Source organism: Suillus clintonianus (assembly GCF_016758775.1).
Source record: "Suillus clintonianus strain FC179 chromosome Unknown DEU56scaffold_51, whole genome shotgun sequence".
NCBI classification, from domain to species: Eukaryota; Fungi; Basidiomycota; class Agaricomycetes; order Boletales; family Suillaceae; genus Suillus; species Suillus clintonianus.
In genome coordinates, this window is record NW_024539275.1 from 53,719 (window position 1) to 78,463 (window position 24,745).

At 48.9% G+C, this 24,745-nt stretch overlaps 10 protein-coding genes across 10 annotated transcripts; 6 read left to right on the plus strand and 4 right to left on the minus strand.

The window, feature by feature from the left end:
• Nucleotides 1-78: 78 nt before the first annotated feature.
• On the plus strand, nt 79-1,203 carry DEU56DRAFT_914157 (uncharacterized protein; the record flags this gene model as incomplete). The annotated part of the gene is made up of 5 exons (XM_041357599.1): nt 79-185; nt 258-396; nt 447-487; nt 544-746; nt 815-1,203. 5 exons carry the CDS (start codon nt 79-81, stop codon nt 1,201-1,203), a joined length of 879 nt encoding a protein of 292 aa, XP_041206898.1.
• Nucleotides 1,204-1,642: 439 nt separating this feature from the next.
• Nucleotides 1,643-3,390, minus strand: DEU56DRAFT_952570 (uncharacterized protein; the record flags this gene model as incomplete). Its single annotated transcript, XM_041359174.1, has 4 exons — nt 1,643-2,099; nt 2,150-2,942; nt 2,995-3,218; nt 3,268-3,390. The coding sequence occupies 4 exons, from the start codon at nt 3,388-3,390 to the stop codon at nt 1,743-1,745; spliced, it is 1,497 nt and encodes a 498-aa protein (XP_041206899.1). The 3' UTR covers nt 1,643-1,742.
• A 1,530-nt stretch (nt 3,391-4,920) lies between these two features.
• DEU56DRAFT_952575 (endoplasmic reticulum heat shock 70 kDa protein) lies at nt 4,921-5,997 on the plus strand (the record flags this gene model as incomplete). Its single annotated transcript, XM_041359175.1, has 3 exons — nt 4,921-5,445; nt 5,493-5,764; nt 5,817-5,997. The coding sequence occupies 3 exons, from the start codon at nt 4,921-4,923 to the stop codon at nt 5,995-5,997; spliced, it is 978 nt and encodes a 325-aa protein (XP_041206900.1).
• A 295-nt stretch (nt 5,998-6,292) lies between these two features.
• On the plus strand, nt 6,293-7,819 carry DEU56DRAFT_872037 (DNA-binding domain-containing protein; the record flags this gene model as incomplete). Its single annotated transcript, XM_041355753.1, has 5 exons — nt 6,293-6,370; nt 6,424-6,865; nt 6,920-7,362; nt 7,415-7,554; nt 7,720-7,819. 5 exons carry the CDS (start codon nt 6,293-6,295, stop codon nt 7,817-7,819), a joined length of 1,203 nt encoding a protein of 400 aa, XP_041206901.1.
• A 2,686-nt stretch (nt 7,820-10,505) lies between these two features.
• Nucleotides 10,506-11,538, plus strand: DEU56DRAFT_757330 (uncharacterized protein; the record flags this gene model as incomplete). Its single annotated transcript, XM_041350117.1, has 4 exons — nt 10,506-10,656; nt 10,778-10,806; nt 10,968-11,090; nt 11,170-11,538. The coding sequence occupies 4 exons, from the start codon at nt 10,506-10,508 to the stop codon at nt 11,536-11,538; spliced, it is 672 nt and encodes a 223-aa protein (XP_041206902.1).
• Nucleotides 11,539-14,025: 2,487 nt separating this feature from the next.
• DEU56DRAFT_739542 (uncharacterized protein) lies at nt 14,026-16,359 on the plus strand (the record flags this gene model as incomplete). Its single annotated transcript, XM_041348743.1, has 5 exons — nt 14,026-14,559; nt 14,609-14,764; nt 14,820-15,516; nt 15,567-15,709; nt 15,757-16,359. The coding sequence occupies 5 exons, from the start codon at nt 14,026-14,028 to the stop codon at nt 16,357-16,359; spliced, it is 2,133 nt and encodes a 710-aa protein (XP_041206903.1).
• Nucleotides 16,360-16,985: 626 nt separating this feature from the next.
• DEU56DRAFT_442332 (uncharacterized protein) lies at nt 16,986-19,293 on the minus strand. Its single transcript, XM_041346244.1, has 3 exons — nt 18,574-19,293; nt 17,220-18,519; nt 16,986-17,166 (listed from the first exon to the last, which is right to left on the minus strand). Exons 1-2 carry the CDS (start codon nt 19,090-19,092, stop codon nt 17,272-17,274), a joined length of 1,767 nt encoding a protein of 588 aa, XP_041206904.1. The 5' UTR covers nt 19,093-19,293; the 3' UTR covers nt 16,986-17,166; nt 17,220-17,271.
• Nucleotides 19,294-19,319: 26 nt separating this feature from the next.
• On the minus strand, nt 19,320-21,686 carry DEU56DRAFT_812244 (uncharacterized protein; the record flags this gene model as incomplete). The annotated part of the gene is made up of 7 exons (XM_041353599.1): nt 21,525-21,686; nt 21,249-21,467; nt 21,034-21,176; nt 20,561-20,985; nt 20,071-20,510; nt 19,722-20,002; nt 19,320-19,662 (listed from the first exon to the last, which is right to left on the minus strand). Coding segments are annotated over exons 1-6 (1,574 nt in total), but the record flags the coding sequence as incomplete, so codon positions are not given.
• On the minus strand, nt 21,687-22,530 carry DEU56DRAFT_812247 (uncharacterized protein; the record flags this gene model as incomplete). The annotated part of the gene is made up of 2 exons (XM_041353600.1): nt 22,092-22,530; nt 21,687-22,023 (listed from the first exon to the last, which is right to left on the minus strand). Coding segments are annotated over exons 1-2 (584 nt in total), but the record flags the coding sequence as incomplete, so codon positions are not given.
• A 1,095-nt stretch (nt 22,531-23,625) lies between these two features.
• On the plus strand, nt 23,626-24,704 carry DEU56DRAFT_757334 (uncharacterized protein; the record flags this gene model as incomplete). Its single annotated transcript, XM_041350118.1, has 4 exons — nt 23,626-23,691; nt 23,748-24,164; nt 24,220-24,334; nt 24,388-24,704. 4 exons carry the CDS (start codon nt 23,626-23,628, stop codon nt 24,702-24,704), a joined length of 915 nt encoding a protein of 304 aa, XP_041206907.1.
• Nucleotides 24,705-24,745: the final 41 nt, after the last annotated feature.

The window sequence follows — 24,745 nt, forward strand, 5'->3', positions numbered from 1 at the left end:
ATCTTACTCGGGCCGCCATCTGCAAGCACTGCTTCCCTGACTTGCTGTCGTCGTAATCGCGTAATCTGCCAGTCAAAGATGGCTTCTGTCACCTACCGCGCATCCGGTTTCTGGTCGGATAGGATGACCTACTTTGGGGATACGGAACAGGGCATGGACGATGTTGAGGCCTCTTTGGACATTGAGTGAGTCGGGATGGGTACGTCGTGTTCTCAGGCTTTATGCTCACATTGCGTTATAACATAACCCCTTCACAGCGTGTCCTTTGCGTGTCCTTTGAAAGACATAAATACACCGGAGCTGGTTCACCAACCAAGTACCAACTTCTCTTGTCACAACAATATCTGGTCGTCCTTGTCGCGCCAAATCATGGCTTATGGCGTCCTCCCTGTCTCTGTTTTTCCTTGCTTTCTTTGCAATCATTTGTTTCTGTCCCGCTGTCACAGCGAATTCTAACAGTGAAAATACGGTACGGTTATAGGCATAGGTAAGCGTACCTACACTACGTCACTCTCCCACTTACGCTCTCCCCCAAACCCGCAGATCCCTCGCAACTTCTACTCTCACACCAGCAATCTCACCCGCTTCAAGCGCTCGATTAACACCAGTATCGTCTCTTCGGCCACTTCCGAACACGCAGATATCGTCTGCGTCGGCAACCGAACAGAACTACGATGTTCTATCAACAGCCGCTGCCATCCTTTTCCTCACTCACTTCCGTCGGCTGGGCCAGTATTCTTGTCAACGTCCGCTCCTTCCTAGCAGTTTACACTTTCGCTCTCTGACTCTGCTTTGCCCTCCTCATCACACCCAGTTACATGCCCTACAAACAGCGCACCTTCAATCTCGATGGCCAAATTAATGCTCAGTGGTCTCGCGAACTCGGCGCAGACAGCCGTCTCAGGATCCAAAACAAGTTCCATTGCTGCGGATATTACTCACCCTTCTTCGAAGCCACTATCTCCCAAACCTGGTACGCCCGCTCCAGTTTTCCCAGGGTGCAAAGAAGCTTACATCGACTTCGAGAAACACGTCTTGTACCTTTGGTACACGATTGCTTTCTCCCTCGTCCCACTCCAGCTCGTCATCATGCTCGCAGGACTCTTGTGCTCAAACCACGTAACCCACCGCTTCGGTAAAGGCACCCTCCCATGGCAGGTACGATTCCCTGGAGATGAAGTCGCCTTCACCGAGAGAATATGAGCGAGGGACGACAGATGGATGGACTACTTTTTCTTGTTCACTGACATACCGCTCTGATACGTTTTAGACTCTTGCTTTCTCATTTACCCAGATGGCGCTAATCGTCTGCTGCTGGCTGCACGTTCTTACTTACTTACTGGTCTCGTTCGTTCCTGCTGTGCTTAGTGCGCGTTCGTTTTAGTGCGCTTCATGTACATGCATATTCAATGGCATTCTTTACATACGAGCAGTGAATATACTGTCATGGATTCAAGCATTTCTCGCGTGTTCGGATGCAGAATGAGTCGATAAAACATCCCCGCGGATTTCCTCGTATTAGATCTTCAAGGCATTCAAGGTAAAGTAAAAGCACCACGGTGGGAGCGGAATTTGGAGGATGGAGAGGCACGAGGCACGACGGGAGGTTGCAGGGAAGGGCGGTGCGAGATGGGAGGAGGTTAGTCTACTATCATAGGAAGTAACCGAGTAGTGTAGGCTGAACAGGTAAGATGGTGTCTACAACCAAGTGGATAATGGATAGATGGATGGATATGCACACATTAGGATGCAGGAAGTTCTAAACTTGTCACCCAGCTATTAACGGCTTCAGTGATCTTCAAGCCAGGCTCGACTAGATCCCAGATTATCTCGAACACCTCTCTATGAATGCGCTTGTTTTCTGACCGGCATTGGTCGATCAACTCTGTCATCGTAGGAATGACTTCGCGCGATATAATACCCTGCACCGCATCATCAACTGCTCCACGAAGGTCGTCATACATGACTTTAATTGGTGGTTCGGCAGGGGGTGGAGTGCGTCGCGATTCAACAGCCGCCTCAAGTGAAGCCTCGAGACGCTGAATGGCTTCGGTTTGTTCTTGAATCAGTTTCCGATTGGCAGCGGACGCCTCTTTGAGCTTCAAAAGAGATAAATGAGAAGTATCAAACATAACTGCTGAAGATCTACCTTGGCTATCGACTCTCTAAGTTCTTCGTTCTCAGTTCTGAAAGAAGCCTGCGTTTTCTGCACCTCGTCTTGATGAACGAGTAGCTTTGCGATATCATCGATAGGCGCATCCAAAGCTGCGCTCAGCTCCGTCGCTTTACGAGAAACTTCCTCTATGGCGCCAATCGCTTCGGGTGGTAAGTCAACCTTTGATGGAGGCAGCTTAGCTTGTTGGGCCCTGGCCTCCGCTCGAGCATCGCGCAGAATTTTTATCTTCTTGTCGATTCTGTCGTTGATAGTAGCCATAGGATTCTTCAAAGATTCAAGCGTTAGGGCTGTTCGCAATTCCTCGGGTAGCTCCTCCTGTTTGTTCAAACGAGATCGCACTGTATCCAGACCGTCTGGAATAACAGGTGTTACTTCAGGTGGTTCATCTTCATGAGGAGTGGCTTGGTTCGCGTTCGGGGGGTGTTGGGGAGTGTTGGCGATGAGCAGCGGGCGGATGTCTGACAACCAAGCCCCGACTTCATTTAAGTAGCTCGTCACCTCGTCTCCAACATCGTAGCGTCGGTCATAGTCTATGCCGGATTTCAACTTGTCTCCAATCTCCGCTAGTTCCCTGATTGCCTGTGATAGCTTGTCTGAGTGACCGACGCAAATTTTCTCGAGCTCTATCCGATGACCATCCAGGCGAATGCGGCCAGCTTCACCGATGTAGGAATAAGTAGCAGACTTCTGCGCCCTTCTCCAGTTTTGACGCTCTACCTCTGCCTTCGCGAGATCTACTTTTGCTCGAACGGCGCGATCGCATAATCTGCATTGTTGTTTTAGCGTAGCTCTTGTTGAAGATGTTCGACTTCACGCACCTGATAAAATCCCCCCAGGTCTCCTGCCGCTTCTCGAGATCTGAGCCTCTGTGTTTCCTCTTACGATTGACAGTTGATCCTGTCACTATCGATAGAGAAGGCGACCCGCCACGAGAATCAGATCCTCCTCCAGTATCGCATCCCAACGCCGAAGATGAGTTATATGAATTCACCGGTGCAGATCCGCGCCCTCTTCCACGAGTAAATGATCCTCTCGATTCTCCCTGAGGAAATGTTAGTGAAAGAGATTGCCGTAGGCATACCAAGGTTCACCCACAAAACTTCCGCCTCTGCCCATTCCGTGACCTCTTGTAAAACTGCGAACGTGGGCTGTTTCCCAAGCGGGGTCGTCTGGATGAATGAAATTGCATTGACCTGCTCGGTAGCAACCTCCATTGTGAGGACTGCCATTTTCATCGAAAAACTAAGTTGTCACTGTAAGTAAAACGCACACATTGACAACTCAGGGGAATTAAATGGGTAATTCTGAAACGCTAGAGACAAGTGGCACGTTAATTAACTCACCCTACAGCGCGCCTGAGCCATCGCTGGGTCGAGAATTGCCTGGGCTCGCAAAAACCCCTGATGAGTCTGTGGCAGGTGCAGACACTCAGGCTTGCTAGTTGATGATGGCGAAATCTAAGGATGTTGGATGGATACTTCGAGTAGTGAGACTCAGAGTTGAGTTTAGAAAACCGCTAAAGTTCTCAAGTCTGCATTTTTTGGCAGATTTTTCAGAAAGTCTGGGAATCCGAATTTCCGGCAGTCATGACGAGGGCTTACAGTAATTTTTTTTGGGCCTTAAGAAATTACCACATAGATCTATACCACACCCTACCACACCCTACTTAATAATGTCTTATATGCCTCTACAATTGTCTTGTATGCCTCTACAATACGTCTACGTCGTACGCAACTGTCTGAAATATGATTTAAGAATAAGTAATGCTATATTCCAGGTGTTTGTGTAAGGCTAACAGTGGTACTACAGTGATATATGTACTTGATGGGTGCGGCAGTGATGCGGCAGTGGCTGTGCACTACCGCACCACTGCACCGAGGTCCGACACCAAACCACCCTTCTTATCAAGTTCACTTGCAGCACCGTTATGAGCAGCTGCGCGAAACTTGGTGAAACCACTCAACGACCCCTCACACAGGCTCACGCCTGTCAGGTTTGGCGTCTCGATGCCTCCGCCTATCATTCAACACCTGTCTTTGCTGGTTGCATGCCTTGCCTGACTTCGCTGTCACACATCTCCTCGACCACGTTATGCAGCAACCTGTGCAAACGGATACCGGGGCTTTAAGGTATGTATGTCATATCTGTGTGGCCTTTCGTCCTTGCAAACTGAGTCTCGTTCATTTCAGAGTACAAACTACTACTACGAGGCCCCAGCCTATGAAGCCTTGTGTATCTTCCTTGGTGGTGGCCGCGGTTTGTTTTTTTGGTGTGTTTCTCTTTCTTCACTACGTGATACTGCAAAGATCGATGTCCATCCCTCGATATTAGTGGCTGTGCCATTGAGGTGGTGCGACGTGCACATGGTAATATGGAGCCTGTCAAGGGAGACAGGTCGTTGCGAGGTGGGTGCTGTAGACAGTCTGAATGTTAGTGTCTCAGATGGACGACTTGGAATTAAAGAAGGACATGAAGCACTTCCTCGATTGGTTGCAAGGGCGAGACGCGTCAATTTGTGAGTATCAAGATCAAACACTGAATATTTTCAACTGACTGTTCCAACTCCGGAGGAGATCAGCGCCATGATCTGTACAAAGATGAAGGAGACGGCAGAGGCCTATCTCGGCGAGAAGGTCACCCACGCAGGTAGTAACGGTCCCTGCATGTAAGCCTATAACATTGATTTCACCATCCCTCGCTTATGAATATTGTTTCAAGACTTCAATGACGTCCAGCGTTAAGCTATGAAAGATGCCGGAACGATTGCTGGGTTAAAGATTCTCCGTATCATCAACGAGCCCACTGCTGCCGCTATCGCCTATGGTCTTAACAAGAAGGGCGGGGAGTCCCAAATTATTGTCTATGACCTTGGAGGAGGAACTTTTGATGTCTCCTTGCTTTCGATTGACGACGGTGTCTTCGAGGTCTTGGCAACTGCTGGTGACACGCACCTTGGTGGTGAGGATTTCGATAAGCGCGTCATCGACCATCTTGTCAAACAATACAAGAAGAAGACCGGCACTGATGTCACCAGCAACCTCCGCGCCATGGGCAAGCTGAAGCGCGAGGTTGAGAAGGCCAAGCGCACGATGTCCAGCCAACAGTCGACCCTCATTGAAATAGAGTCCTTCGCAGACGGCAACGACTTTTCGGAGACCCTCACTCGCGCGAAGTTTGAGGAGCTTAACATGGATCTTTTCCGCAAGACCATGAAGCCCGTCGAGCAGGTACTCAAGGATGCGAAGATCAACAAAGAGAACATCGATGAGGTCAGGCGTTTAGCATCCCTTATTTACACTGTCTAACAGGGTTACAGGTTGTCCTTGTTGGTGGTTCGACTCGCATTCCCAAGGTTCAACAGCTCCTGAAGGAGTATTTTGGCAAAGAAGCGTCGAAGGGATCAACTCCGATGAGGCTGTCGCTTATGGTGCCGCTGTCCTGGGCGGTATCCTCTCTGGCGAAGAGGGCACCTTCGGAGGTGGTCTTGGTGGATGTCTGTCCTTTGACACTTGGTATCGAGACCACGGGTGGTGTTTTCACGAAGCTCATTCCCCGCAACACTGTTATTCCCACACGCAAGTCACAGATGTCAGTGTCCATGTTCCCGCGCATCAATGCATCATACTGACAATCTGCAAAGCTTCTCAACGGCAGCTGACAACCAGCCCACTGTCCTAATCCAGGTCTTTGAGGGCGAGCGCTCGTTGACCAAGGACAGCAACCTACTGGGCAAGTTCGAACTCTCGAGCATTCCCCCTGCTTCTCGTGGTGTTCCTCAGATCGAGGTCACCTTTGGTATCGAGTTCACTGGCAACAATTGATTAATGTTGGTCATTCCGGATTCGTGGGTGTCATCAACTTGGATAGTCTGTGCCAGCGCTGCGCCCGCTAAGTTGGCAAACCAAAGGTCGGAAGAGGGGTGGCGGAAAGAAGCTTTTGCCACCTGATACTCTGGAGGGCCTTGGCATTGGCTCAGCTGCAGCATCGGTCGTTGGAGACGTTACGCCTTCGGCATCTAGGCCTGTAACTCCTGCACTCACTGCAACTTCTGTCGTGTACGAATTAGACGAAATCGTTCCTCCTCTCAAGCGCGATAAAAAGGTTGATGAAAATGCTATGGCCAAACGCCTGAAGCATTTAGAGGAGGCTCAGAAGAAAGTTTGGACAAACATTGCTCGGAGAGACGTTGCTAAGGTATGGACAAATTTTTCATTACGTGGTGTTTGCGTTCTCATCTCATTGCACAGGTGTATAAGTATGCCGCGATGGGCTACCAAGCCCGTCAAGGTCAGCATAAGCGCTTGGCCACACTATCACCCATTCAAGCTTGTCGGCCTTTCACAAGGACTGCAAAAGTTCATTTAGATGTTCAAGCAAAGGGCAGACACCTGATGCGTGAGATGCTAGTCTTCTGGAAGAAGAATGAGCGGGAAGAGAGAGATTTCCGAAAATGCGAGCAGAAAGAGGCTATTGATAGAGCGAAGGTCGAGGAAGAGAAACGGGAAGCCACGCGCCAAGCACGCAAACTTGAGTTCTTGATCAGCCAAACTGAGTTGTACAGCCATTTCGTCAGTAACAAGCTCAAGAGTGAGTCCTTGCAAGGAGATATTCCTGAAATTTCGGCGCCTGTGGGTGCTACTCTTGAAGATGTTGACCCATCAGTACTTCAAGAGATTGGCTTTGATGACGGTTAGTTTCCTATACCTGTATTTTGACGACTCGGAGGCTGAACTTGATGATTAGAGGACCAAACCAACCTTCACCGACATGCGCGGCATAACGCTCAGGAAGCTATCGCTCTAGCCAGACAAAGGGCTCAACAGTTTGACACTCAGGCTGCACTCGATAGGAAAACGAACGAGGCTTTGAAACTTGCCAAAGCTCAGGCTCACATCAGGGACGATGACGAGTCGGGGCTCTCAGGCGCTTCGAATACGCCCTTGGTTGACTGTAAGTTCTTCCTGGATACTCAGGCTAAAGAGGTTAACAACGGTCTACACACAGTGGACTCCGACGAGCTCAACTTCCAGAATCCGACGTCACTCACTGGAGAACTTAAGATCAAGCAACCGAATATCCTCATGGCGCAGCTGAAGGAGTACCAACTCAAAGGTCTGAATTGGCTTGCTACTTTGTATGAACAGGGTATCATTGGTATTCTCGCTGACGAGATGGGTCTTGGGAAGGTGAGATTGATTAGAATGCCACACAGCTCACCTTACCCTCCATGCACCTCAGACTGTGCAATCGATACCTCTCCTTGCCTACCCTGCCGAGGTACACGACATATGGGGACCATTTTTGGTTGTCGCACCAGCCTCTACATTGCACAACTGGCAACAGGAGATTACTCGCTTTCTGCCTGGTCTGAAAGCCCTGTCTTATTGGGGGAACGTCAAAGACCGAACCACCTTGCGCAAGTTCTGGAGCAAAAAAGGGATCAGCTATGACAAGGACACACCGTTTCATGTCCTGATTACAAGCTACCAGCTGGTCAGTTGCAGTTGCATAATGTTTCGAGCTGTGCTAATTTCTGTATAAAGTTACTCAAGACCAGCAGTACTTCCAGCGCGTGAAATGGCAACTCTAGTGTACGGTGGAAAACATTGCCGAGATTCCAATGTCGCAATCGTTTGCTTTTGACCGGCACACCAATCCAAAACTCCATGCAAGGCGAGTAAGATAGGGCAGCAGCGTCAGCAGTTGCTAACCTCCACATAGAGCTCTGGGCATTGCTCCACTTCATCATCCCAGTCTTTTTGACTCGCACGATGAGTTCAATGAGTAGTTCTCCAAGGATATCGAGAACGCTGCAGAGAATAGGGCAGCAAGCTCAATGAACGTCAACTACGGCGGTTGCGCACGATTTTGAAGCCTTTCATGTTACGGCGAGTCAAGCGACATGTGCAAAACGAGTTGAGCGAGAAGGTTTTATTTAATTTACGCACGGAGAAATGATCACTCACATATTATCTTCAACAGATCGAGGTCGATCATTATGTTGATCTGTCATCCCGCCAACGTACTCTCTACCGTGCACTTCTGGCGAATGTATTTGTGGTAGATCTATTAGAGAAGGCCTCTGACATAGGGGATGCTGATTCTGCACGATCGTTAATAAACCTCATGATGCAGTTCCGGAAGGTGACTAAGATTTGGTCTTATCATTTCTAAATATTGACTTGCTCCCTTACAGGTTTGCAACCACCCCGAGCCCTTTGAACGTGCAGATGTGGTAGCTCCCTTCTCTTTATCTCGCTTTGGTCAATCTGGTCCTCTGAACCGCGAAGACAATTTTATTGCCCTTCCTTACTCAACTCACAACCCCATCGAAAACCAAATTCCGGCGTTATTCCACCAAGATGGTGGGCTTATAGATGTTCCATGTGAAAAGCCTGGATTGCGTGTGCGATCGGACTGCACGAGTGCCCTCTTCAATATCTGGTCAACGGGGTGGATATACCGTTCGACGCTCGATAATGTTGAAGGTGTGTGATGCTGCTCGAATGGCCGTCCCTTGGATGTAACACGTTATAGGTTCACCTGCCTTCGCATTTCTTCGACTCCTGAACACCACTCCGAGTGACGTCCATAGCTTTAAGGTATCTTCCTTCATGCGCAATTGGCTTCGGGCACTTGAGGAAGAGAATAGGATTGTTGAGGACAGGGATTTCATAGTAAGCTACCCATGATTATTTTTCCAATTTCCGATCAACCGTTTCATAGGGAAGCGGAATTTGCTGCTCATGCAGGCGCACATCCGTTCAGCATAAGCCCCCGTCTCTCTTTGAGCCTGGATACCGCGGAAGGCCTGCCACATGTTCTTGATATATCTTCAACAGCCTGGCAGGCGTCGAATCTACGTCGACCAACCTTGAAGTGGTTTGTGCCGCCGGCTGTAGCACCTCTGATCTTTCTTCACTGCACAGATCGGACATTCATAGAGCATCAAGTACAGTTGCTAGAGGCACCGATGGAATCATTGGCAATATACGGGCTCCCTCAGCACTTGCGGGATTCGCCTACCATTGATCAGGCGTACCACACCCTAGTTCCTGCTTTGTCTTCGGCAGGACTTGTCGGAAGTTCCCCTGCAAGCCAGCTACCATCTTCAAGCATGCAAATACCAGAAGCAAATAGACTGATCTATGACTCTGCTAAACTCGCTCGGTTAGACGCCCTCTTTCAGGAGCTCAAGGCGGGCGACCATCGTATCTTGATATATTTCCAAATGACTCGTATGATGGACCTTATGGAGGAATATCTGGTCTACCGCCAGTACAAGTATTTACGTCTCGATGGCTCATCGAAGTTGGAAGATCGACGAAATATGGCGATGGATTGGCAGACATGGTCAGTGCTCGACTTAGGTTGAATGTACTCGACTCTGATACATGTTCTCTAGCCCGGAGTCCCCGGACATCTTCATATATATCCTAAGCACACGTGCAGGTGGCCTCGGAATCAACTTGACATCAGCAGATACTGTCATCTTCTACGATCACGACTGGAATCCGTCAAACGATGCACAGGCCATGGATCGCACTCATCGTCTTGGACTCTTGGTCAGACGCGCCAAGTGACTGTCTATCGCCTGATCACGAAAGGCACGATCGACGAGCGTATTATTCAGTTAGCTCGTGTCAAGAAAGATGTTAGCTATTTGTATTCCTGTAATGCAGGACGTTCAATCGATGTTTCTCCAGGTGCAAGATATTGTGGTCGGCAACAAAAACTTCACATACGTCACGAAACCCACCGAAATTGTTCAGCTTCATTCCCACAATCTGCTCCTGGTTCATCTGCTGGGGATTTTGGGGTTGGAACGTCAACTCCAGTGCGATTGAGGACCTTGTTTGGATCGCACAGTCTCCACCGCCGCTCGACCACTGCGGCCTCAGTTTCATCATCTCCAGGTAGCTAGGAGGGAGGATTTACTCCACGGACTGTGCGCATGCGCCGCAACCCTTTTTTGTCACGACTCACCCCCATGACACCGGATACTGGCCTGCAGAGTTCATGATCATCAACCCCATACCGGATTGCCATTGACTGACTTCAATTATTGTACAACTATTCTTCGCCGCACATCTTATCATACCAGCGTCAATTCATACACTCCCTTTTATTTCATTCTTATTCATTGTCTCATGTCGCTGTGGTCGTCATGTACCACGACATACATAAGAATACATTGATCACAAAGGCGTTGACTCGTCAAGTGCACGTGATCAGACCAGCTCAGTCACGTGTGGACGGGCCGGCGCGCCCTGTTGGCTTCGTTTACTTGTGGTCCTTTCATCATCTCTCCATGAATATCTCTTAATCCATGGATTTAAACAGCTCCCCTCGTAAACAGACTCCATTAGCACGTGGGGACGAGACACCTCGTAAACTTTCTACTCCATCTCTAACCAGACGTGTCTTCTGTTGCGGGGTTGTGGTTGAGGGATGTTATAGTGGCAGGAGGTTGCCCGAAGGTGAGCGGTGGTGATGAAGCCTGAAGATTACAATTTGATTTGTACAGACGTCCAAGAGCTAGTTCTATAGGAGACCCCTGGTTGAGTCAGAATGATAGCCACATTCTGCCTTCCGCAACAGACACATCGTTCTCAGAACACAACCAGCCAGTGAGTAGTACCTGCTAACATTTGTCTGCAAAGGCGAGACGCTTCGCTTGCTCACACTCAGATTTGGTCGTTCTCCTTCGTGTCTTAGGATGGATTGCAACGTAAACGCGCGCTTACAGATTCAACGGGGAGCTTCCTGAAAGCTTATCGAGTCTTTCAAGCGAGGCTGGATGGCGCATGAAGAGTGTGCTAAAGTAGTACCTGAGACTTGGGTGGATGGGGTTGAGACGGAGATGTTCATGGAGAAAAAGGGTATTTGGTGTGGATGCGATCGTGAGAGATCGGTGGAATCTGGTATGTTCCAACATACACCTCACACGTTTAGCTAACCTTCGCGTATAGAAATGTGCTGTTTGTTCAAAGGCACGACAGAAGGCCCCTGGTGCACCCATCCAGTGCACTAAAGGCAAATGTGCGAAATCCTTTCATGTCGGCTGTGCGAGAGATGGAGGGATCAGCGGCATTGTTTACTCGATACTGCGCGAGGTTGAGAAGGAGGTGATCCTAGTCTACCCGTCGTTCAAAGCTGGTGTCATTGGTCCTTCTGGTTTCCCCACGTTCACCGTCAATCACTTCAACGGCCCCGTCGCCTGCTCTGCAGAGGGCTTCTTGGACCGTAACTTCGATGCTCCCAACTTTTATTTCGTCTCTCTTTTCGGTGGCAACACAAGGCCACCCCAAGACACTTCTCTTCGGGACACTAGGCCACACCTGGACTTCAAGCTACGATGAGCAGTTGTAAGTTCAAAGTCTATTAGTCGACTCAGTGGTACTGACTGTAGTTGCTTACATTCCAGTTTCTGAATCTCGTCCGGCCATTCCTTCCACTCCTGCCAGAGGTTTCTTCGCCAGATTGTAAAGTATGTGCTATACATACCTTTGTAGGTCATGACATGCAAAACTCATCAAGTTCTTTCGTTTTCAAGTTCCTTTCAACCAAAAGCTGCTATGGATCGCCGTTACGCTACTCATTGGCTTGGTCTGCCGTCAAGTACCACTGTATGGCATCATGGCTTCGGATTCCTCTGACCCTATGTGCTGGATGCGTGTCATCCTTGCTTCCAACCTTGGAACCCTCATGGAGCTTGGTATAAGCCCTATCGTTACGTCCGGAACGACTATGCGACTACTGAATTTAATCGAGGTCGACTTCAGCTTGAAGGAAGACCACACGCTGTTGAGACTTGCGCGTTGCGGTGGCCCGGCAAATTGCCAACCTTCCGTCTGTTCCAGACGAAGGCTAGTCACTTTTTCATTTACCAAAGCTTATCTGACGCGGTTTACGCGAATATCACAGTTGTTGCCGTCAAATGCACCCCGTTTAACATCGAAACATTCCGGCAGGAGACTTTGGTGAAGTTTCCGATGTTCACGCCACCGCCATGCAACACGTAAACTTCCTGTCACAATGCAACTCACCCCAGACTTACGTCTAACATATCATCGGGACGACGGCGATCTCCTCGACAACCTCATCAGGCGAGCACTGACTCGCCTGCGCTTAGAGCGCCGTATTGCTGTGGATTGCCATCCGCAGGCACGTGGATTGCCATCCAGAGCACGGACTTCAGCGCAAGTCTCGCAATCCTATCTCGGCAAAGTCAAACTCGAGCTCCAGGACCAGTCCAATACCCTGTCGAGCATCCCAAGAAGTTCCTTTCGGTGCGCGGCGGATGAAAGCAATCAAGGCTAACCAGAAAAACCAGGAACAAGAACAAGACCTCGCGAGTCGGTCTGAAGCTATCAGGATTCATGGGCGGGCCATGAGATCATCGACGTGGGGGCGGATTTGGAGGTGGGCTGGGGCAGGCTAGGTATTTGCTGCCGACTTTCCGTGTATTTTGTTGCTGACGCTCAATCTCAGGGCTGTAAGGGGGGGGGGGGGGGGGGGGACTCATCCATTCCGCGGAAGTCTCGCAATCCTACCTCGGGGATGGTCCTCGTGAGCGATACTGCGTGTGGCACGTCCCGCAGATGGATGTTGTTTCGCCTGTGCCAAATGGCTATGGTCGATCGCACGACCCTGCTCGTCTCCGACTCATGACGTGAAAGGTTGTACGGCGGGGGACAGGAAGACAGTAAGTATTTGATTCGAGATGACGGTCACTTTGTACGGTCACTGTTGTACTGTAAGTAAATAGTACCTACGCAATGACAATAACTGGGATATGAGCCGCTCACGATGTGGTTTGGTGAATCCGAAGCCATTGTTAGTGATGTATTCGACAAGGCCCATGCTGCCGCTCCTTGTGTCATTCTCGTTGGAATTCTCGACCCGTTTACCTACATTATTTTAAATATCATCAACATTTTTCTGACGTCTGTATTTTAAATATGATCAATGTTTGAAACAAAGAAATTGTGCTGACCACATTTTAAATACAAACACACTTCTGACGCACTGTGAACTTAATGTATATGCCACCTACAAAGTTAATAGATTTTGTGGCTCTTAGATTTAAAATTTGAGTGCCAGAAATAATTTATTCAAATGCTGGACAAAAGGTAGACTATGTTGACGGACAAAATGATAATCTGAGCTTGATCACAACATTAAATATTATCTGGTTGCAAAATTCAAACTTCGACTAGCATATTTTGGTGACAAAAACATTGGAAAAACGGTGAAAAAAACACCAACCTTTGTGTTGGAACAAAGGATGATAGAAGTTTGGTTATGAGCATGGCACAAAGTCAAAAATTTATCTAGGTTTGTACTGCAGAAAAAGTGTTTGAATTGTTGAAGTATATGTTGATGCAATATTGTGGACGAAATCTGACTCAATATTTAACTTCGATCAATGTTTTTCATCACGAAGAAGTGGATAAAAAGTCCAAATTCTGTCAAACATTTTGATTGCCACAAAATTGTAAAATTTATTTTAACCTTTTTTAGCATTTTTTCAACATTTTATGCTGCGAAAAAGTCATCCATGCTTCCGGTGATCTAAGGTATCACCGGTCTACCTGACCCACTTACAGCAGGACAATTGGGTTCAACAAGGTTGTACCTTCACTATTTTTAGCTGTGTGTACATAAAGACGAGCGACCAAAGCTGAACTGAACCACACTTGCGAGTTCGTTTACTGGCAAGGATTTCAAGTTCTAAATATCACGCTGCAGCAACAATCCTCTTCTTGTGGAATAATCACGGTTTCAGTTCGAAAATCCACATTGTCCTTACTTGCTGAAGCCCCTCATCATCACAGAATTTACAAATGCTACCGCCAGATACTACAGTTCCATTCATTCGTCATACCTCAGGAGCTGATTATAGCTCGGGGGATCTGGAACTAGGCCGCACCGCTGTTCTCGTTGGTTTGGGAAGGTATATGCGGGTTCCATTCGATTGCCTAGTGAAATGCGTTGGTGCCATGCCCTCTCAGCAGGATCTGCAGCGGATACGCAATAACTTGACAGAGAGCAAGATTCTCACCGACGACGAGAGTGGCTTGCGATGGACGGACTTTACCCCACCTGCCACATCGAAAGTGTCCGAAGAGAATGTGTTCAAACCCCTCGGCCGCATCATTGCTGAAATTTTGCCCGACTCGGACTCAGAAGTCCCGAATCGTGGAGTGTCCTTTATAGCGAACCCAAACGTAGCTCCCCTCTCGCAGCGCAACAATACTTCCAGGCCTGATGGGTACCTTGTAGTTAGCAACAAAAAAACCCAGCCCAAGATGCATTGGTTCGATATTGCTGTGCCATTCGAGTTCAAGAAGGAACGAGGTATTGGGTCTCTCCGAGATGTAAGTTGTTACAGATCTTGTTGGCATCCGCTCACAAAGCCTGCTCTAGGACGAACAGAAGATAATCTGGAGCCTTCACAGTATCATGCGCGAGGATCTTCTTCGTCGTTTTGCGTTTGGTATCACAATCGAGGACACGAAATTGAGACTGTGGCTCAGCAATCGTGCGTTCCTTGCGGTTACAGAACCTATCAATTTCTTTGAGGTACGCAAACATATCATGCTGTGTGTCAGGGTGCTAAGAGGCATGGTACATCTAGAACATCGATGGTGTTATCTCGCTCTTTTACGCTCTTGGATCTGTGTCTGCGTCTTCTACTATGAAAGGACTCGGATGGGACCCCACTGTCGAGCGAATCCGTGATGGGGAGGGTTTCCAATACAAGTTCACTATCGGGGACGAAGTGTTCACCACGACACGTGAACTTGCAACCCATGGCGCAGACTCTATGGTTGGGCGTGGAACTCGCGTGTACGAAGCTACGGACGCCGAGGGAAAGAAAGTTGCCGTCAAAGATTCATGGAGAGAAGCTGGACGTCAATCAGAGGGCGAGATCCTAGAAAACATCTTGGCTTCCTGTGCGGAGAAGCTGCAAGCGGAGGAGTTGGCGGACGCCAAGAGGCACTTCGTTGGAGTCCGGCTCTGGAACGATGTCATAATCGACGATACCCTAGACGAGACGCTGGACCCGATGTTCGCAGAAGAGCATAATCATACCTGGAAGTGGGTGTCCATCGACCTCTACTCGACACCACATTTACCTAGCACAGGCGACGTACCCGACTCTAGTCAGCCGTCTACCTTTCTTCCCACACAATTGGGCAGTATTGCGCGACAAGACACTGGCATCCCGCGCAGAGTCCATACTCGCACTATCTTCCATGATGTCGGAGTAGTTCTCAAGGATGTCACCTCTTTGGCCGACAATCTGAGTTGCTTGTCCGGCGCACTTTTGGGTGAGCAAACCGCTGTCACTCTCCTTTCCTCAGTCGCTCATTCAACTTAGCCTTGCATTATATGCATAAAGCAGGCTGGATCCATCGCGATTTCAGCGTCGGGAACGCAATTTGGGTCGGGGGTGTGGGGAAGTTGGGTGACTTCGAGTACGCGAAAAAGATAGATTCAAACACTTCTCATGATGTTCGAACGGTAAGATTTTTTGAAGATGATCTCTTTCACTGTTAACTCGTCGACAGGGAACAATGCATTTCATGGCGGCAGAAGTAGAAAGCCAGTCTTACCTTTTCTTATCACGTCATGCACGCCATCTGGAGGACCAACCTTCATTTCGCATGAATTTCCTGCACGACATTGAATCCATATGGTGGGCATTCACCTGGACTTTATTTTACCACACGGACACGGACACGGCGAACGCTGACCATGCCTTTGATGCACATGCTCAGTTGAAAGAATACCATTTGGCCTTCCCTGGTATGGTCGGCCAGACATCACGCTATTACTTCTTCCTCTACACTGGACGACTCCAAAAGAAGCTTGAAAATATCCTTTCAAAGGCGTGCTTTAATGTTTGCGGCCCCATTATTCCTGATTTCGCAGACGCTCTTCATGATAGCTATGAAAAGGCGGAGGCAAAATTTCCCTTGCTAGAGCTTGACGATGCTCTTCTGAAAGATATGCACACAAAAGCGGCAGCATATCTCAATGATGCGCAACGGCGTGCTAGTGGCATAGAACTTTGTCCGCTCTCCAACCTCCTGAAGCAGAAGAGGCCTAGACCGGGAGATGAAACATCGCTTCCGCCAAAAAATCAAGGGAAGAAGGCTCGATATGCTTGATTTTTGATTGTTGGTATGAGAAAGTACCAGGAGATGGTAGCTTGGCGTCTCGTAGCTGTTATCTCGTGGTTATTAATGACGAGGGGCTGTCGGAATGTATTCACGCTTAAAAGATACGAGTGAATACAATGTAAGCTTGGAGAGCGACATTTCCTAGAAGAATCAGGGAAATCACCTGAGCGGAATCTGGCGATACGATAGCTACTTCCTTGATAATGGTCGAATGTTCTGAGCCTCAAGAGTGTCTTGCTTTCAGAGGATATGCAAGAAGATTGTATTCACTGTGCGTACAGGCTCAATAAACGAAAATGAATGAAGGGGGATAAAATATATCAATGAAATAAACATAAATCGCAGAAATGTGTCCGTAAATAAACTAAATGTACAGTCCATGATCGTACCAATGAAGGAGAAAACAAATCAAAAGAAACTTGTAGTATGATAATTGGTGGGTAGTGAAGGAAATCCGAAGAGACCAAGTTGGTCAACTAGACGGACTATGCGGGACTCTGAAACAGTAGGCGGTGGCCTTCAACTTCCAGGTCGCAGTAGACAGTGAAGGAGGCCGCTTTGTCGTTTGATGCGTCGTCGGGATTTGGTCGTAGGGGACCTCTGACTCATCGGAGACTTGCGATAGGTTGGGTGTATAGAATGTGAGGGCCTTCGACCTCATGGATAATGACTCCATGTCGTAGGGGACAGTGAGGGAGGCCATTAGCAGGCGTCATCAGATTGGTCGTAGGGGACCTCTGATACCGAAGACGTGTTGGATGCGACGATGTCTGACGCGTTTGGTCGTAGGGGACTCTAACAGCGAAACATTAGTAAGGGAGGTGAGAGAATACGGGTAGGCTACTTACCATTCGTAGACGTCGCGTGGAGTTTAGCGGCTAGTAGGATATCGATAATGTGCTAGTAGTCGAAATTTTGACGACTGTGAGGGACTATCGTGGAGAATAAGAGGTTCCACATGTCGAAGTATGGCGTTGATAGCATCGTCGTGTAGGGTGAGTCGTAGTTGAGATTCCGAGGGCTAAGAACAGCTAACATGAGTGCTGGTAGTGTCGTCTTGTAAGATGCATCGCGGCGTAAGTGTCGAGGACCGAGACCATAAAGGGGGGTATCGTCGAGAGTAAGCGTTTCCATCCTTTGGAGTAGATCGTAGATAGTGTCGTCGTGAAGGGTAGTTAGAGCGTCCGAGTTTTGCAGTAGAGCATTGATAGCGTGGTTGTCGTCGAGAGTCAGAGCTTCTGTGTTATCAGGCAGCGTGTCGATAGCGTGGTTGTCGTCGAGGGTAAGAGCTTCTGATTTTTGCGGTAGAGCGTCGAAAGCGTGGTCGTCGCCGAGAGTAAGAGATTCTGTGTTGTCGATAGCGTGGTCGTCGTCGAGAGTAAGAGCTTCTGGTGTTTGCAGTAGAGCGTCGATAGTGTCACTGTGGTTGTCGTCGAGAGCAAGAGCTTTTGTGTTATTGGGTAGCGCGTCGATAGTGTGGTCGTCGTCGAGAGCAAGAGCTTTTGTGTTATTGGGTAGCGCGTCGATAGTGTGGTCGTGTAGAGCGTGATGCGGGCGAAGTTTCGATAATTGAGAAGGAACCTCATCGAGAGAAAGAGCTGCTATTTTTTTGATTAGATTGTCGATAGAGTGGTCGTGTACTAGAGTGCGTTGGGGCTGACATTTCGATGACTGAGGGGAACCATTGTCGAGAGGAAGAATTACAGGTAGGTTGGTGATAGTGTGCTGAGATGAATCAGGTAGGATGTCGATAGTGTGGTCATGTAGAGTGTGATGTTGTCCAATAGTTGATAGTTGGGAGGGTACATTGTCGAGAGAAGGAATGGATAAATGATAGGACACATAGTCCGGGGAAAGGGTTGATAAATGAGATGTTACATCGTCGAGAGAAGGAACGGATAAATGGGAGGATACATTGTCGAGGGAAAGAGGGGATAAATGAGAAGATACATTGTCGAGAGAGGTGGATGATAAATGAGGGGATACATTGTCGAGAGAAATGGCCGATAAACGAGCGGGTACATCGTCGAGAGAAATAGCTGAAAATCTTCTGGTCAGGTTGTCGATAGTTTGTGGGTCGTATCCAGCGTGCAAGGTGTGGTCCGGTTCATCGTCTGCAAGGCAGTGTGCTGTAGCCTGGCAGTCGTCCTATAGACCCAAGGATTAGTAGACGGAAGTCAGAAAAATCACGCTGCTTCCTACCTCGTAGAAAGTGCTTTCGTCAGCAAGCGACTCGACGTCTAAGACACGGTCGCAGCAGAACACGTCCTTGGCTAACTCCTCATCGTCGGCGATGAGTGTCGTGTCAGAATCAGCCGTCGATAAGCCTTTGGTGGGAGCCTCAAAGCTGGGTTCGGTTGATTCAATCACTGCACGCGACGAGGATGGCCGAGCTGGTGTTCCGAAAGCCTTGGTTATTGAGATAGCATCCAAAATGTCGCCTTCAGCAAATGGTGCGTTGAGCCCAGCGGTATGGTCCTTGAGAGCGGGGACGCGTTGGAAATCATCGCTGAGGAATTGTCGAGCAGCTTTGGCGGAGGCTTGAAGAAGGACGGCTGTCGAGAAGCAGACAGTGAATGTAACAAGGCTAACGGAGACCTCCTCTGATTCGGACACGACCTGAATAGTGTGGTCGATGACGATTTCTTTGAAAAACGAGGCTGTCAGATAGCCTTGCATAACAACGCGCGCGGCGTGGGTCATGGTAGTAGAAGAGATCATAATGGCGAGTAAATGGAGGGGTCGTGAAGATATGCTGATGACGGTAATGGCGGGGCTGACTGAGGGATATTGCAGCAACAAACGCGCAATACTTATACTCCCAGTTTGAACCTTATTTGTACGCCGATAGACTTTATCAACAAAGCCGATCGCGACGCGTTAGTCACGTGTTCAGAAATCAACCATATATAAGTTCGGGACTGCGATGAACATCCTAAGTATTATCCCCCCGCTAACATGATAGGAATAGACTACGTACCAAAGACAAGGTGGGCTTGATTTAGATTAGGCTTGGTACTTCGTCAAGAGGAAGCTGGATCGATACATGATGACTGAGAATGGTCGTGATCAACGTACCGCCGTTCCACATACCATAGCTATAAGTCCTACAAGCCTGAGCGGAGTACATGCTTGAGTCAGAGTGGAATCTCAAAGGGGCTCGAGTGGAGCGCACACATGGAGTCAACGCGAATTGGTTCCACAGGATCAAACGCCTGGTCCTTACATATGGTCGATGTATTGTATAGTTCCTACCGCTACCATATCATGGACTTATCAATTCACTAATGTCTACAATGGTGGAGAGTGTAAATTAGTAGCCAGTACACACAAGAAGTGTTCACACACACCAGTCTGTTCGGCGGTGGCATATGTGAAGTCATCTTGCTCCAAAATCACTCATTACCAGTGATCCATTTGTCCATGTCACTCCAGAGATTTTGTCGCATCTTTGTCCAGGTAGCCCGTCTCGACTTGATACAATACGAGCACCATCCTTCCTCCTCCCACGGAATATCAATCAATGCCTGCGCACCGCACACTGGATCGAATAGGAATTTTGTGTACAGCCCTGAATCATGGACACGTTCATCCCAGGTGGCTTGTTGGATGGTTTGGGCTGGACATTTCTCTGATGCAGATGGAGAAAATGGATACGCGTGAGAGGTGATAAATAAACAGGGAGCAATACAGCAGTACCTCGTGGTAACTTCTTGCTTTTGGCCAGGGAAGGGGGCGGGTCAATGCAAGGAAACGTGACAATTCGCACAGCGACCTTTGACCAAGTGGTGACGAAGAGCTCTTTCATGAGCTCCACGCACCTTTGGTCTGTACGACCAAGTTGCTCGAGCCCCGGCTGCCCAAGAACATCATTGTCATGTAGGCCAACCTGCTGGGTCTTGGCGAGTTCGTACAAAGCACGTTTCACACCACTATTCACACCGCATGAACGTGCAAGAAGAATGACATCCGCAGCATTTTCCTTCTGCTCGGGGGTCAAATCCGCGAGGGACGGCGACCATGTCATTTCGAGAGCTCGAACTGCCCAGGCACGATACGTCTCGAAGCGCAATGCAGTCGCCGCGCGGAGAATGGGGGCGATAACTGAGAATGGGGGAAGAGGTTGGAAGCAATATTCGCTAAAGATAGTCAGATCGATTCATGCAAGGGCAATAATAATAAGGATTACGTTGTGTTATCATCAAACTTCAAGAGAGCCACGAAGTCGTCCACCGTGATGTTGCTGAGGTGGTATACCGTCATTTTGCCATCAATTTCCACCCGCACATTATCGTTCGGAAGTTTACCATTGTCTTTACGTTCAAGAAGCTGGGCGAAGAATGATGACTTGGTGACCAGTCTCGAGCGATGAAGCTTGAACCGCACTCCATCAACCTCGATGACAGTATTGGCATCCGAGATATAAAAAACGTTGTGTTTTCGGGCAGTGACACGATCAGATTTAGCCCGCTTGAGAGGACGTCCTTTGCCAGGATCGTTGCTAGTCGTTCCGGGGGCTTTCCTCTTTCCCTTGCCATGGGTCTTCGCATCATCTTTGTTGACGCATGCAGGCGTCGTGGAGTCATTCGAGACCTTCTGAAGAGCGGTAAGCTCCTGCTCGATTTCATTAATGTTGATCTGCGAGCTCGAAGGACCGCGCACTGATAGGCATATGCGCTGTTCCGGTTGAATAGGAAATTCAGCTGCTTCGAATCTAACTGCACTTGCACCCGGGGCTACACGAGACTGTGGCGATTCAGGTAACAGAAGTTCAGGTGAGCTAGAACGTTCGATGCTTGGAACAACTGTGGGCAATGAATTGAAAGATGACATTAGAACGGACTGTGACCCCCCACGAATTTCCGAAGATTGCATACCATCATTGAGAGATTGTGAGCCAATGTGCCCTGTGGAGGGTCCGGGAGAGCTGGAACGAGGAGTCGGTGCATCGAATTCATCCGGATGCACTGGAGAAAGGACCCGGGCCTTCATGCGTCTGCGGAGCCAGCGCCTCCTTGAACTTGAGAGCCCAGGTGGAGATTCGTCTGTAATCTCGGGTTGGGATGGAACACTGCCATGGCTTTTGTTGGTGGGGACTGTGTTGATGTAATACTTCAGATAGTTAGCACTTGGCAAGCAAAATGAAGCCTGACCGAGAGGTGTTCCTTCTGCCTTGAGCGACGGAACCTCAGGACTCCCTAAATCGTCCGACAAACCGGATTCCGAGGAGGAGGAAAGGATCAAATTAAGGAATGCAGACTCGTACATTGTAGCTGAGTTCTGCAGTCGGTAGGGTGACCGTGGTGGTGCCGCCAGAGCGTGTTACGTCACGTGCTAATTATTTGCACGTATTACAATCATCAATGCATACACTTGTCTTCTCGCAATGGTGTAAAATCATCTTGCTCCAGAATCACTCATTGCCAGGGACCCACTTGTTTATGTCACTCCAGAGGTTTTGTCGTACATTTCTCCAGGTAGCTCGTCTCGACTGGATACAATCCGAGCACCAACCTTCCTCCTCCCACGGAATGTTGATCAATGCCTGAGCACCACACACTGGATCGAACAGGAACTTTGTGTACAGCCCAGAATCATGGACACGTTCGTTCCAGGTAGTTTCTGGGGTGCCAGTCTTGAGTGTACATGTCTCTGATGCAGATGAAAACAAGTGATACGTGTCAGAAGCATCAAATAACCAGAAAGCAATACATCAGTACCTCGCGGTGGCTTCTTTTTTCTGGGCCAGGGGGAAGATGTATTAAATTTTCGCGCATGATCCTCCTGGCAGGAAGATGTGCCAATTCGCACAGCGACCTCTGACCAGGTGGTGACTAAAAGCTCTCTCATGAGCTCCACGCACCTTCGGTCTGCGGGACCGATGTGCTCGAGCCCCGGCTGCTCAAGAACATCATTACCATGCAGACCGATCAGCCGGGTCCTGGCAAGTTCGTACAAAGCACGCTTCACACCACTATTGACATCACATGAACGTGCGAGGAAAATGACATCCGCCGCATTTTCCTTCTGCTCGGGGACCAAATCCACGAGGGATGGTGACCATGTCATTTCAAGAGCTCGAGCTGCCCAGACACGATATGTTTCGAAGCGCAAGGCAGTCGCCGCGCGGAGAATGGGGGCAAGAACTGAGAATGGGGGAGTTTGGAAGTAGTATTCACTGAAGATAGTCAGACTGATCCATGCAAAGACAATGATAGGTATTACGTCGGGTTTTCATCAAACTTCAACAGAGCCACGAAGTCGTCCGCTGTGGTGTTACCGAGGTGGTATACCATCACCTTGCCGTCATTTTCCACCCACACATCGTCGTTCGGAAGTTGAACTTTGTCATGATGTTCAAGAAGCTGGGCGAAGAATGACGACTTGGTAACCAGCCTCGAGCGATGAAGCTTGAACAGCACCCCATCAACCTCAATGACAGTGTTGGCGTCCAAGATGTAAAAGTCTTCGTGTTTAAAGGCAGTAGCGCCATCAGATCTAGCCTGCTTGAGGGGACGTCCTTCGCCAGGATCGTTGCCAATCATTTTGGAGGCTTGCCTCTTTCCCTTGGCCTTGTCACAGCTCGTCGCATCGTCCTTGTTCACACATGCAGGAGTTGCAGAGTCATTCGAGACCTTTTGTAAAAATGTCGCTTCCTGCTCCATGTCACCGATTTTCATTTGTGAATTTGACGGTGGCTGGGAGCTTGAAGGACCGTGCATGGTTAGGCCTGTCTCCTGTTCCAATCGAATAGGAGATTCAGCTGCCTTGGCTTTCACTGTGCTCGCTTGCGGGGCTACACAAGACCACGTTGATTCAGGTAGCTCGACACTATCAAGTGCGGTAAATTTGTCGCCGAAAGTGCCAGTCTTTGGGAAGAGCGTTGCAAAACCTCTAGGAATTTCTGGAGACTTAGGGGTTTCAAAGTCGAACACGACATCACGTTCAGATTTAGAGAAGAAAGCCATATTACCGTGACCAACTGGTTATACCTGTGTGAGAGGTTTTGTAATAATAGTGAACAAGTGCAACTTACACTTGTAGCTGAGTTCTGCAGTCAGTATAGGTGACCGTGGTTGTGCTCCAAGAAGAGTGAATATATTACGTCACCATTATACGGTGCTAATTATTTGGACATGGTACAGCCTTCACATCAAACGTTGATGGACTGCATCAATCAAAGAGCGCAAAAATAAAACAACTTTCCCATCCTTGATGAACGTTGCCTGAGGTGTGTAGTGCCTATCTCCATCCATGTCTCTCTACACTTCCTTCGCAGTTGCAGGTGCAGGCCCCACAATCGGTGGCCGCATCGTCAAGGTAGGATTCAATAAATATCGATTCGTACTTCCCCAGTTTATCTGGCTGTTTGATAGGCTTTGCTCGAGCGAGGCGCGTCAGTAGTCGCTCTCGCTCGACCGTCGAGTACATCGACATCGAGCCCACTCCTAGAGGGCGCTAAGATTGCCACGGCTGACTATGCTGATGTCAAAGCAGTTGCCTCCATTCTCCGCGAGCATAAAGTGGAGGTCCTGATTTCTGCATTGGCATACGGCGCATTGCCTTCCCAGTCTACCATCGCCGATGCTGCCAAGGAGGCTGGCGTTAAACTTTTCGTTCCCTCTGAATTCGGCTTACCCACGGAGGGAGGGAAGGGTGGTCACCTCGTGATCAAATCACAGTTCGCTGGTGAGACTTTTTTGTTTTGTGCCTGGTTTGGTTGCAAGTTGTTGAACGCTCGCGGTATCGTAGACTACCTGAAGTCATTGAGCATTCCTTCATTGCGCTTCTACGTAAATGCCCGTTACCCTGCATATCCTGCAGAGCTATTAACACCTTTTAACATAGACCGGGATGTTCATCGAGTTCATTCCACAGTTTACTGGAGTTGACACAGGAAAGTTCTTGGTTCTGGGCAAGGGCGAAGCATCTTTTTCTACCACTGCCTTGGACGACGTTGCGGGTATTGTGATTGAACTTTTTCAATGGATCATAGTGACATATCACACGATCTAGGTTTTACCGCTCACGTTCTTACCTCCCTCCCGCCGGCTAAACTCCATGATGCGACGTTCCGCATCGAGGGAGAACGCACCTCCTTCAACAAAGTTGGCGCCCTGTATGCATCCAAGAATATTCCAGTAGAGCATGTCACCTCCCTTCCCGAAGGATACGTCAAGCAGACACTTTTACAAGGCTTGTTTGAGAAGGGTCTGGGCAGCTCCGGATGGGACAACTACGCCGACAAGGACTTCCCGGAAAACGCTAATAGCGGTAATGCGGCCTGGCCTGGGCACCAGTGGAAGAGTGTCAAGGAGGTGTTGGAATTGTAGGCTTGAGGGCTGCTGTTGGTTCATCTGCATTTTGAGTCGCT